The sequence below is a fragment of the Labeo rohita genome, chromosome 12 (assembly GCF_022985175.1).
Source record: "Labeo rohita strain BAU-BD-2019 chromosome 12, IGBB_LRoh.1.0, whole genome shotgun sequence".
NCBI lineage: Eukaryota > Metazoa > Chordata > Actinopteri > Cypriniformes > Cyprinidae > Labeo > Labeo rohita.
The window spans coordinates 25,023,118-25,036,909 of NC_066880.1; the positions used below are offsets into that span (position 1 = coordinate 25,023,118).

General features: G+C 33.3%; 1 protein-coding gene across 2 annotated transcripts; it reads left to right on the top strand.

Annotated features, from left to right (window-relative positions):
- The first annotated feature begins 2,192 nt into the window (after window positions 1-2,192).
- slc16a9b (solute carrier family 16 member 9b) lies at window positions 2,193-11,008 on the top strand. 2 transcript variants are annotated; one of them, XM_051124514.1, is made up of 6 exons: window positions 2,193-2,878; window positions 3,497-3,715; window positions 5,345-5,488; window positions 6,062-6,157; window positions 7,588-8,424; window positions 9,812-11,008. In XM_051124514.1, exons 2-6 carry the CDS (start codon window positions 3,511-3,513, stop codon window positions 9,994-9,996), a joined length of 1,467 nt encoding a protein of 488 aa, XP_050980471.1. In that variant the 5' UTR covers window positions 2,193-2,878; window positions 3,497-3,510; the 3' UTR covers window positions 9,997-11,008. The 2 variants fall into 2 exon arrangements, with proteins under 2 accessions (XP_050980471.1, XP_050980472.1); XM_051124515.1 differs by lacking the exon at window positions 2,193-2,878 and adding an exon at window positions 2,966-3,337.
- The last annotated feature ends 2,784 nt before the right edge of the window (window positions 11,009-13,792 follow it).

The window sequence follows — 13,792 nt, forward strand, 5'->3', positions numbered from 1 at the left end:
TCCATGGAAGAAAAAAAAAAAAGTCTTAATAGGTTTGAAACAACATAATGGTATGGAATCATGTTTCCACCACTGAATGAAAAAAAAAAAAGGTAATTGCGACTTTTTATCTCACAATTCAGACTTTTTTCACAATTGCTTGTTTACGTCTTGCAATTCTGACTTTTTTTCTCAGAATTGTGTGATATAAACTCGCAGTTGCGAGTTATGAAGTTAGAATTATGAGACAAACTTGCTATTCTGAGAAATACAGTCTGAATCAAAAAGGGTGGTACTATATGTCCGCTAATTGATTGTCTAAATGACATAAAGGCCTGGATGGCTTTGAATTTTTTAAGTTTTAATGATAAAAAGACAGAGGTGATGGTTTTTGGTGGCACCACTGAGACCATCCTGGTTGACTTGGGTACTTTGGCTCAGCACATCAAGCCAACCATTACTGACTTAGGGGTGAAAATTGACTCTGAGTTAAAGCTTGATAGACAGATCAGGGCAGTTGTCAAATCAAGTTTTTTCCAGCTAAGGCAGTTAGCAAAAATAAAGTCATTTCTCCCCAGGCAAAATTTTGAGGCAGTAATCCACGCCTTTGTTACCACTCGGCTGGATTACTGTAACTCATTGTATGTGGGGGTTAGTGGATCTTCTGTCGCCCGTTTGCAGATGGTGCAAAATGCTGCTGCCCGTCTTTTAACTGGTACACGTAAATATGAGCATATTTCCCCCATTCTCGCTTCACTTCATTGGCTGCCTGTACATTTTAGGATTCAATTTAAAATTCTTTTATTTGTTTTTAAATCCTTAAATGGCCTTGCCCCAGTATACATTTCTGAGTTGCTACACCCATACACGCCACCTCGTTCTCTCAGATCAGCTGATCAGTTGCTCTTGAATGTGCCCAAAACAAAGCGCAAACACAGAGGGGATCGCGCCTTTGCTGTAGCAGCTCCTAAACTGTGGAATGCTTTGCCTCTGTTTATTAGACAGGCCTCTTCATTGTCTGTTTTTAAATCATATCTTAAAACCCATTTTTCTTCATTGGCCTTTGACACCTGTTGACATTGTTCTTATTTGTTATGTTTGTTATGTCTTATTGAGTTTTTAGTTTGCTGTACAGCACTTTGGTTCACTTTGGGTGTAGTAAAGTGCTTTATAAATAAAGTTGAGTTGAGAGTTGAGAATTGCGAGATATAAACTCACAATTCTGACTTTATAACTTGCAATTGTGAGTTTATATCTTACAATTTTCAGAAAAAAGTCTCAGTTGCGAAATTTAAACTCACATTTGCAAGAAAAATCAGAATTGTGATTTTATTTAGTATTTTATTTTATGATTCAATCTGATTTTACAACTCGCAAGAAATAATTTAGAATTGTGAGTTTATATCTCGCAGTTCTGGCTTTATAACTCACAATTGCAAGTTTATATCTAACAATTTTGAGAAAAAATTCAGAATTGCACGTTTTTATCGCTATTCTGACTTCATTACTCACAATTACACATTTATATCTCACAATTTTGAGAAATAATTCAAAATTGCGAGTTTGTATCTCGCAGTTCTGACTTCATAACTTGCAATTGCGGTTTTATACCTCACAATTGTGAGAAAAAAGTCAGAATTGTGAGTTTTTATTGCTATTCTGACTTTATAATTCACAACTGCAAGTTTATATCTCACAATTTTGAGTAAAAGAGCCTGAATTGTGAGATAACTCGCATTTGCAAGAAAAGTCAGAATTGCAAACTGACTTTATAACCCACAATTGTGAGATTATATCATGCAATTCTGACTATATAACTTGCAATTGCAGCTTTATATCTCGCAATTTTGAGAAAAAAAAAGTCAGATTTGCATGTTTTTATTGCTATTTTGACTTTCGTGCTTGTGGGAAAAATTCTGAGAAGAATTGCGTGATAAAAACCCATAAAAAGTGATAAAAAAGGCCCGAATTTCACGTTTGTATCATGCAATTCTAAGCAAAAAAGCCAATATCCGCAATGACATTTTTTTTTTCAGTGGCAGAAATGGGCTTCATATAATGGTGAATTTATGACAGACTTAATATTTGAGTAAGATTTAAATTAAGAGTCACATTAAGAGGTAGTTTTTTTTTTTTTTTTTTTTTTTTTTGGTGCAATGACAAATATTCTAAATAGACTTGAAAATGTAAGGTATAGACTATGGTCCCTTTAAGATGTGAAAGGAGGCAGATGATCCCGGTAACACGTGTCAGTGCTGTATTGTCATCAGCAACTGGTTTGGACTGGAACTGCAGCGCACATACATGGCAAAGAGAGATGCACGTGGCATGTGTTTACAATGCAATTTACAGTAAGAAAATTTAAATAAAAGCAATCCGATTAAGCAATTTCCATAAACGCAGTTTACATACATTCTCCGTATCACAGAAGACTACCCATCATGACAACTACCGGTTCGCCACACAGATGGTTCCTTTAAATACAGATTAATGCAATTTAAATGGAAAACAGTCACTAAAAGTCTTTTAAGCGTTGACGGGAAATGATCGATGTTGTGTTGATACTGCAGGCAGGCTGTGCTCATTGTCACTGAATAAGAAAGGAAGTTAGAGCATCGAAATGTGAAGCTTGGACCAGCGAGAACAGCTTCAAACCGGTTTAAACGCCTGGCAACAAAAGCCAGAGCTCGTACAGAACACACCGCACAATGATGAAGGACAGACCGGGATGTTTCAGCTCAGCACATCCACAATCATTCATGTAGATCATAGTGGTCATCTCACATTATGACACAATGATTAGACATTTCAAATCATAACGCAGGATTGTCCAAAGAGCCGGTTCAACATCCTGAGCTGAATTTACCACGGAAATCATCATCATTTCCCGGTTGGTGAGGTAAGAGATTTTGTTCGTTTAGTTCAACGTAAGGAGATGTTAAATTGTTTAAATAGAATATTCTGTAACATACTGGGTATTTTCACAAGCATGTCTTCGAATGAAACGTACGTTGTTGTTTTCCGTTATTTTTAATGCATTTTACCGTTGGTAATAATCACAACGACAGTTTAAAATCTAAAGTTGTGTACAACTTAAAAAGGAAAAATATATATATGCAGAATATAAACCTGTAAAAAGTATTTGTGTAGGGTTCAGGAGCGCGCACGCGGTTGCAGTTGTACGCTCTCCGCAATCGTGCGTCCGTGCGCGTCTCCGCAACATCCGTGCGCTGTTTTGATTACGCGCGTTCTTCACATCCTGCCATAGCTGTTGTTCTTTAGTGAAGAACTTTGGTTGAACTAGAAGTACTAAGTTTTCTTCAAAAAATAAAATGCAGGGCAAATTCTGTTTTGCATAGTAAGCAGCATTTTCCATACAACTGACTGAGATTGCTGAGCTCAAAAAGACATAATAAGCATTATAAAAATAGTCGTTTTTGTATGCGCACAGAAATTAAATGATAACAGAATTTCATTTTTAGGCTGAACTGTTTCTTAAATATTTTTTTCACCACAGGAATCCTTATAAATATGAGTGCCCGGAACACAAAGCAAGCCCCGGACGGTGGATGGGGTTGGGCCATTGTGGTTGCCTCTTTCATGGGTCAACTCCTGGCCTACGGGTCGCCCCAGTCAGTGGGGGTGCTTTACCCGGAGTGGCTGAACACCTTCCAGGACGGCAAAGGCATGACAGCGTTGGTCGGCTCTCTCGTGTCTGGGGTGGGCCTCATCGCTAGTAAGTTTTCAACAGATCAGGGCTCTACGCTTACTTTTCTTTTTAGGAGCACTTGTGCTCCTAACTTAAACATTTTTGGAGCACAGTCAAAATTTCAGGAGCACCTTCTAATCAATAATCAAAAACTCTGATAAAAAAAAATGTGCCTTCCCATTATGAGGTGATATTTGACTCCTTAAAGTGATTTACAGGGGCATTTTTCTAACTTTATTAAAATTGTCATATTTTGTCAATTTTTTAAAAAAAAAAAATTGTTTTATACGCTTTTAAAAATTTCTAAATAAAACAACAGAATAAGAATTACCAGTAAATGAAATCAGTATTAACAAACTTAATTTGTACTACAGCAGTGGCACAAAAGAACACAAAAGTGTTCAGAGGTGGCATGAGTGAAAATTCATGTTGAGAATAATGTTTTAAATATAACATTTTGAACACATATTAAATGATTTAAATAACTGAAAAGATAACTTTAAAAATAAAAACTAAAACTGCCAGTAGGTGGTGGCATGTCACTGATTTAATTACTGAATCATTCATTCATTTGATTCGTTCGAGCGGCTGATTCATTCAGGAATAAAGCCAGTGACTTTATGTATTTATGAATGGGAAATTGAATCATTGACTCACTAAATCCATTTAAAATTGCACATTCATAAACGAAACAACGCTGTGAATGGATATTATTAACTTCTTGTTTATTTAACTGTTGTATTAAATCAGTATCTCATTTACAAACTCCCTTAAAAATCGTTAAAAGCTGTCACTCATCTTATTTCATCGCAATCTCACAAAGTTCCATTATAATCAACGAAGCTCTCTACACTGCACAATGAATCTCTTATTTACAGTCTCTTTACACTGTTTATGAAAGGATTCGTGAGATATGTCTGTGATACACTACTCAACGTTGCAAAAACACGTAGAAACCTTTGATGCTCCCCACAGCGCAAACACAAATATGCTGATCGGGTCAGTCGCACTGATGCTCCTAAATGTTTTTTTATAGTCGCACGCAGTAGTTTTCAGTCGCAAGGAGCCCTGTAGATGCATCATGCTTAATAAATCTGCATAAATATATGCTTTCCATTGCATTTCCACCCTTTTTCTTGTTAAATATACGTGGTAAACATAAACCAAGAACACAGTTAACCACAATGAATGTAATGACTGCGCTTTCCAACTCCATATGATCATAATTAAACTTCAAACTGCACTGGAGAAAAATGGTATAGAAAGAGTTTTCAAAAACCTGCTCGTAAATATCATAATTAAACAACAATAGAAGGCTATTTTCTTGTAAAATGTCAGTAGTAAACTAAAATATGTTTCTCATCTTTGTGTTATAAGCCTCGACCTTGTTTTTCATTATGAAACTTGTTTACCATTATATGTGAGATGAAGAGCAGCGTGTCAAATCAATAGGGCTACAATTGCGACTAATGATTTTTTGTTTGTGTCAGTGGGCCATTTGACGTCATGTCCTGTGTCAATCAAAATCTGCTCTTGGTTATACATCTAGTTTTATGCCTCGGCTTAAAGCAGATCATTTTTAAGCAGCTACTGATTTTATTTAGATTTTGAGTTTCCCATTTTCTAACAGGATGATGTATTCGTTCTTTCGCACAGGTCCCATCTGCAGTGCCTGTGTTGTGAACTTCGGGGCCAGACCTGTGACCATCTTCAGTGGGGTCATGGTCTCTGGAGGACTTATGCTTAGTGCTTTTGCACCCAATGTTCAGTTTCTCATATTTTCCTATGGGATTGTTGTTGGTGAGTATCTCACATTTCCTCCTAGAAAGAGTTCCCTTTTCTAATTTGGTTCATTGCGCCACTCGTGTGTAAATGGTGGCTACAGAAAATTGCTCAAATTAATAGAGATTGGTGGACACTGATTTCTAAAACGAATACAATGGCAATTATTCGTATGTTTATGTGTCCGATGACATAATTGATTTTTGATCTGTTAAATTTCATCTTCATATCACAACAATAAAACATAGCATGTTTTTTATAACAACAAAAGCAGCAGGAGCAATAATAACAACAGGCAAAATAAATGGATTCATCCTGTTGATCAAAGTCAAGCCTGAATTACATATCAAGCATTTATGTGACACAAAACTGAGTAAGGAAAAATACTTAAATATAGAAAAATATTTGTAAATCCGATTATTAGTCGATCTCTAAAAAGTAAATGCACTGTGGTTCGCTGTATATTTAGAATTTGAGAATAGTCTTGTGCTCAAGCTCCCTCCCAAATCTGTTCTATCTTCATTATTTTTGATTATATAATCATCATAAATCTTTAGGAGTTTTCTTTAACTTTGCTCTTTTATTATACAGGACTAGGCTGTGGACTTGTTTATGCTGCTACTGTAACCATCACATGCCAGTATTTTGACAAGAGACGTGGTCTTGCTCTCGGCATCGTTACAACAGGTAAATATATGATCAGTCAAAAATAATACACTATCAGTCCAGTGTTTGGACATGCTTAATGTTAATTGTGTTAATGTTAATTCTCAAAATTATATAATGAAACATGAAAAATTTGTTTATTTATTTATGAATGAATAAATGAATGAAAGAGTTGGATCAAAGGCTTCGTGTGTAGCATAGGAACTCTAATACAGTTTAAAAGCAAGTAAAAAAAAGAAAAAAGTTTTTATGACTTATTTGTCAAGAAAAGGCATATCTAAAAGCATACCTATAACTTTATTTATTTATTTATTTATTTATTTAAATTGATGCAATTTCTAAGCCGTATTAGATCTGGAAGATTAAAAAAAAAAGAATCAAATAGCAATTTTTCTGTTTAAAAAAAAAAATTGCATTTGTGATTTATAGTCCATTTAAAATATATTGTTCATGATACACTTGTTTGTAGGGCTGCACAATTTGGCCAAGATTTCTTTTTATATAAATATGGCTAAATTATTAACAATAGTAATAATAATAATAATAATAATAATAATGCTGTCCAGTCGTGATTAATTGCATCCAAAATAAAAGTTTGTGTTTACATAATATATATGTGTGTAATGTGTATAAAATGTGTATAATGTGTATAAAATATACATTACACTCATATATATTATGTAAACACAAACTTTTATTTTGGATGCGATTAATCACGATTAATCGATCTTTCTTAAATATACACAACTTTAACTAAAATCTTTATATTATAAATACACACATATAAATGTATATATTTAAGATATATATATAATAACAATATTTCTTAAATATATACATATATGCGTGTGTATTTGTATACATTTGTAAACACAAACTTTTATTTTTGATGCGATTAATCAATTAGAACTAATAAAAAGAATAATAATATTAATAATACTAAATATAAAAATGACTAAATGAAAATAAAAGTATTTTTTACTGTAATAACTGTTATATTTCACTGTAAAAATTAACAAAAATATTATTTAATATCATTTTATATAATATTTGACATTAATATTATGTTATTTTATATTACATCTGTAAAATTGCAATACTAATATTTGTTAAATTTATGTTATACTGTTGTCTTAATTTGTGTTAATTTCTTTATTTATACCATCAAACTTTTATTTTGCCTACAGGAAGCTTAAAGCTTCTCTTTTATTGACAAGCACTTCTTATTGACTGCAAACCAAGTTGTTCTGAGATGCTGAAAACACGGCAGATAAAGAGAGGCTCACAGTGCTGCGATTATATTCATTCAGTTAAATTGCAGCCTTTGTGATTTGGTAATCACAATAAACCAGATCACAGTTTTGGTTTTATTTCAATTAATTGTACAGCCCTAAAACTACAACAGTTCAATACCAATATTAGTAATACTTAACCATCTCATTTTTTTTCAGGTACAAGTATTGGAGGTTTTCTCTATGCTACTGTGCAGAACGAGTTCATTGCACTCTTTGGACTTGACGGCTGTCTTTTGCTTATTGGCTGTTTTGCACTAAACATCATCGCTTGTGCTGGACTCATGAGACCCCTGCATCTGCCAGCCTACTACCTGAAACAGAGAGCAGCACTGGCCCAGAAGGCCGAGGAGAAGGTTCTGGAAAAGCCCCCTGTCGTTGAGGACCCAATCAAGAAAAATCAGTCCGTCAACGTACTAATCACAGGGGAGACGAAAGACCCTTCGTCGTACGAAAAGAGCCTTGTGAGTTATGCGGCACTGGTGCGGCTCGTGAAGAAGAAGCAGAAGGAGTACTCCGAATACTTGCACTCGATGGCGGAACTGTTTCAGAACTGGGTCTTCATGGCCATGTGCGTGTCTTTGTTCGCATACTGCTTGGGAGCGTACACTCCTCTACTCTTCCTGGAGGATTTGGCCCAGAGCGAGGGTCTGATCAGCGGCATCAGCACCATCCCGCTGGTCTCCATCATGTCCATTGCTGCTGGAGTGGGGAAGCTGCTGCTGGGCGTCATGATGGACATCAGCTGGATGAACAGCATTTTTCTTTACGCTTTCACCCTGCTGGGAGCAGGGGTGGCTCTTCTCATCATCCCTGTCACCAAGAACTACGCTGGACTGCAGGTCATTTCAGCGCTGCTGGGTTTTTTTTCTGGAAACTGGTCCGTCATCCCCTACATGACCACTAAGGTTGTGGGAATGGATCGTCTGACTGAGGCATATGGGATCTTGATGTTCTTTGGTGGATTTAGTATAATGCTCGGACCACCAGTCGCAGGTAATTTTTTAACCTGTTTCTGATTTCAGATCTGTTAGATTAGAGCTCAGATGCTTTGCAAAGCCTTTAAAGTTCACTTCAGTAATTTGCAAATGTATTAGTACAGACTAGAGGTTGGCAGTAAAAATGTGAATTTAAAACTTAAATTCTTTTCAGTTAAGTAATTAATTTGAATCGATGACATAAAGCCCAGAAAGTTTATTTTGAAGACATAAATTAGACCTTTTAAGGACCTTTTTTAAGTTTTGCAAGAGTATAATATATATATATATATATATATATATATATATATATGTGTGTGTGTGTGTATATATATATATATATATATATATATATATATATATATATATAAATTAATTTACAAAAATATTTTTAAAAATTTAACTCAGCTAGTTGCCAATTCTCATTTTTGTTTAGTCTAACATAAAATAAATAAACCTAATCTAATAAAAAACAAATAATAAATCTATGTATTTAAAAAAGTAGTAAACAAAATAACATAAAATAAAATAGAACTCAATTAAAGTATATTAGAAAGTCATTAAAAAAACAATATATATATATTTTTTTTTCATATAGCATATATATATATATATACATGCACATACATACACATTTGTTATTTGAAATAAAATATAAAAAATCTAATAAATAGTAACTAATAAAAACTGTAAAATTAAAAATTAAATAATCTATGTATTTAAAAAAAAACCTACAAATTAAATCTAATTCAAACTATTACAGTAAATAACATAAAATAAAAGTCAATATATATATATATACATATGTATATTTGGTATTTGAAATTAAATCATTAAAAATTATATATATATATATATATATATACAAATTATATATGAATAAAATATTTTAAAAAAAAAAATCAAATAAATTACATTTTAAAATAGATATACACTGAATCTAATAAATAACTAATAAACAAAAAAATTAAAATGTTAACTGAAACTAAAATAACAAAATAAAAAAGTATATATGTCTGTGTGTGTGTTTGTGTTTGTGTGTGTTTCTATAGGCGGGTAAATTATCTGGTTTATTTGTCTTGATCTATTTGTTTTTTCAAAAATACATTGAAATGTTAATTGTAAAAGTTGGTAACAATTTTTAGACTTTTAGATTTTTAAAACTACATTGTTAAAAGATTCTGTTCTCTATTTTGGCATTTGCCACTGGCCCAGGTGACACTTCAAACATGAACGAAAAATGAAATGCGTTTCTAAAAACTACACTTAAAGCAATTCAATTTTGCTCTTAAAAATTTAGAAACAAAATAGCATTGTCATTTAAGTTCTGAATGTGCAGACAGAAGTGTACAGATCCAGAATGTTTACCTGTGGAGTGACATACAGTATATTATGTCCCCCTCCAGGCTGGATTTACGACTGGATGCACTCTTATGATCTGGCGTTCTACTTCAGTGGAAGCTTTGTGCTGCTGGGAGGAGCTGGCCTTTTCCTCGCTGCCTTGTGCTGTTGGAACAAGAACCAGGATGAAACCAACACGCCAGACACAGAATGCATTAATGACTATGACAAAGTGGCAACGGTTGCCTGAAGCACGACTACAAGATGAACTGCTGTTCGCCGGGTGAATTCCCACACTCTCTCAATACAAAAAGCTGAAGCATACTTTTTTACTCAGCATATTACACTGAAGAATTCTAGCAAATGAGGACAGTCAGACTTGTTTTTGTGGCCTTGTTTTAGGAGGCTCCGGATCTGCATATACAATTCCTACGGTTCCTTTTAGATTTGTTTTGTTTACTGTACAGATGGTATTGAAATATATGGAGATGGTGGAGCTCTCAGTGCCATGTTTCATCAGTCGTAGACAAACAATGTTTTCAAACAAATCTCAAGTTTTATGAGATGGCTGTATTGTTTTTGGTATAGACACGCAAGACTTTACACTGCAACACTACAACTTGTACTGGTTATGATTTAACAATCTGAAAAACGTTGAGCAGTATTTGGACGGGTGATAATGTCTTGTGTTGTTGGTTAATTTATTGTGTCTGTAAATGCTGTTCATAAGGGTCAGGCGTGCAGCACTAGACTAACTGTGCTTTTATGTTTATGCCTTGTTTTCAATGCCTTGTTATGTAAAATGTTGGATTTTCTTAGTGATACAGACTGTAGTCTGTAGTTGAAAACCACATGCTATAAAGCAATATGTATCTGTGAAATTGCTGTCAGGTTATTTTTATGGCAGTTTACCTAGCTTTTAATTTCCTTATTTGTGGACTTTTTGAAAAAACAGCTTATATTGACAGTTTTACACATTTTGCTATATGTGTATGTTTGTATTTGTACTGCTTTCTGTTTGTTTCACTTTTTCCGACCTTGGCAAGACATTGTTACTTGAAATAAGTTTTTTTTTGTTATATTAATATTGATGGAACAGTAAAAAGTGAAATGGGACACTTTAAGACACACTTCACTGTTTATATTGTAAAAAACCATCACAGTAAACTTGGTTATGACACCTTTAGGTGGTGTTATTATTTATGTTCCTTTATTGTTTTATTTTCATTTTTATGGTTTGTACTATTAAAGTATTGAGGATATTTAAATGTGTGTTTGTTGCTTACTTCATAGCCAGTTTTCTTTTATAGCTTTTTCAACACTAGTCATGGTCTGTTGAAAGTCAGACTTACTGTAAAGATTTGTCCTGGGTTTCATTAGACTGCCATGATGTGAGGTGGCCTTGTGGTCTCCATGGATACAGTAACCATAGTGAGTGCAATCAGAGGTCTATTTATGCAGTCTCCAGTGTTTGTTTACCTGCGGGTTTTGATAAAGGTTGTACAGGAACATGTCTCATAAAACATATGCATTACTGTGATAGATATTACTAGCAACAATCCTTCTTTTAACCACAAATTTAAGCCAAATTAAATCTTAAATTAATCTACATTTGTGACCCTGGACCACAAAACCAGTCATAAGGGTCAGTTTTTGGAAATTGAGATTTATACATCATCTTTGAGGTTGAGGTTGCCAAAAAAAAAAAAAAGTAAATATTGAGAAAATTGCCTTTAAAAGTTATACAAATTAAGTTTTCAGCAATGCATATTACTAATTAAAAATTACTTTTTGATACATTTATGGTAGGAAATCTACAAAATATGTTCATGGAACATGATCTTTATTTAATATCCTAATGATTTTTTGGCATAAAAGAAAAATCGATAATTCTGACACATACAATGTATTTTTGCCTGCTGCTACAAATATACCCGTGCTACTTCTGACTGGTTGTGTGGTCCAGGGTCATATTTATAAAATATTTCCAAATGCAAAATGTCTGTTTCTTACTACAAACATAACACTCGGTCACAAAAGCAAATAGGGAGATATTAAATGCAACTCTTCTACAGCTTACAATAAAGACAATGCATTTAAGATGTATGTATGTATGATGTAGTGTTATATTTACAATAATAAGGGTTCAATATTGCAATGAGATGTCATTGTGCACAGATAACTAGTTTAAAGGTGTGATTATAATGACATAGTGACTGCATTAACGTTATTTCCCTATTGAATGGTGAACAGGCAGTGTCAAACTGGTTTTTCATATAAGCAGTAAAACCTTAAAACCTAGCATATAATCATGGCAAAATTACAACACCCATACAATCTTTTCTGAAACATGAATCAACATGAATTAAGTGACTTTAAAAATCACTTAAAAACTACTTAATCAATACTGTTGTCTTTTTCAAAAATAAAAAAACAAAATACATGAAAAAGAAATTCCAAAAAAAATGATTTTTTTTATAGATAGAGGACTCGTATTTTAACCAGAAACAATGGTTTGAAGTTAAAAAAATCTCAACTATGAATTTATCACAAACACAAAGCTTTTCGCTTCACAAGTGGTGTTGATTACTTTTGGATTATGTGATGTTTTATCAGCTGTTTGGACACTCATTCTGACGGCACCCATTCACTGCAGAGGATACATTAGTGAGCAAGTGATGTCATGCTAAATTTCTCCAATCTGTTCAGAAATATAATCATCTATATCTTAGATGGCCTGTTTAAAGGCAGCGTGATTGTAATAGTAGAGTGACTGCATTAAAATGTTAGTTCCCTATTGAATGGTGAAGTGAATAGGCAGTGTCAAACCGGTTTTTCATATAAGCAGTAAGACCTTAAAACCTAGTATATAATCATGGCAAACTTACAACGGCCATACAATCCTTTCTAAAACATGAATCAACAGCTATTGTAAATAAAATATGAACTTAGGTTCATGCTTTAGTTAATCAAAGCAAAAGTGAGATTATGGCAGTGTATATAAAATGGACATTCAAATATATATCCACTTTAAAACCACTTAAAAACTACTTAATCAGTACTGTTGTCTTTTCCCAGTGCAATATCTTTAAAACAAACTACATTTACTTATAGTGAAAGTTTTTTTTAAAAAAAAAAAAAAAAAAACAAACAAATGAAAATCTTGTGGATAGAGGATTCGTATTTTAGCCAGAAACAATGGTTTGAAGTTAAAAACATCTCAACGATGAATTTATTACAAACACAAAGCTTTTCACTTCACAAGATGTTAACTGATGGAGTGGTGTCAATTACTTTTGGATTATGTAATGTTTTATCAGCTGTTTGGACTCTCATTTTGACGGCACCCGTTTACTGCAGATGATCCATTAGTAAACAAATGTGATGTAATGCTGAATTTCTCCAAATCTGTTCACAAACAATCATCTTGGATGGCCTGTTTAAAGGCAGTGTGGTTGCAATAATATAGTGACTGCATTAAAATATTATTTCCTTATTTAATGGTGAAGTGAAAAATTAGTTTTTCATATAAGCAGTGAGACCTTAAAGCCTAGTATATAATCATGGCAAAATTACAATGGCCATACAATACTTTCTGAAACATGAATCAACAGCTTTTGCAAACTTAGGTTCATGCTTTAATTAATCAAAGCAAAAGTGAAATTATGGCAGTGTATATATATCTTTTTTCTCAACAGTTTGAAATTAAAAACATCTCAGCGATGAATTTCTTTATTACAAACACACAGCTTTTCGCTTCACAAGATGTTAATAGATGGAGTGGTGTTGATTACTTTTTATGTGATGTTTTTATCAGCTGTTTGAACTCTCATTCTGACGGCACCCATTTACTGCAAAGAATCCATTGGTGAGGAAGCAATGTACAACGTAATCATAATCGTACAAACATAATCATCTACATCTTGGATGGCCTGAAGGTGAGTACATTGTCAAAAAAAAAAATTTGGGGGTAAACGATTCCTTTAATAAGAAATAATTTTTCTCAAAAATAGTTCTTGAATTGTTTTTCTTACCTCAATGGCAAA

Bases quoted from the DNA above. Each gene is read 5' to 3' on its own strand.
- slc16a9b (XM_051124514.1), top strand. From the start codon at position 3,511: ATGAGTGCCCGGAACACAAAGCAAGCCCCGGACGGTGGATGGGGTTGG. The intron at 3,716-5,344 runs GTAAGTTTTCAA...TCTTTCGCACAG, and splicing joins TGGGGTGGGCCTCATCGCTA to GTCCCATCTGCAGTGCCTGT. The intron at 8,425-9,811 runs GTAATTTTTTAA...GTCCCCCTCCAG, and splicing joins GCTCGGACCACCAGTCGCAG to GCTGGATTTACGACTGGATG.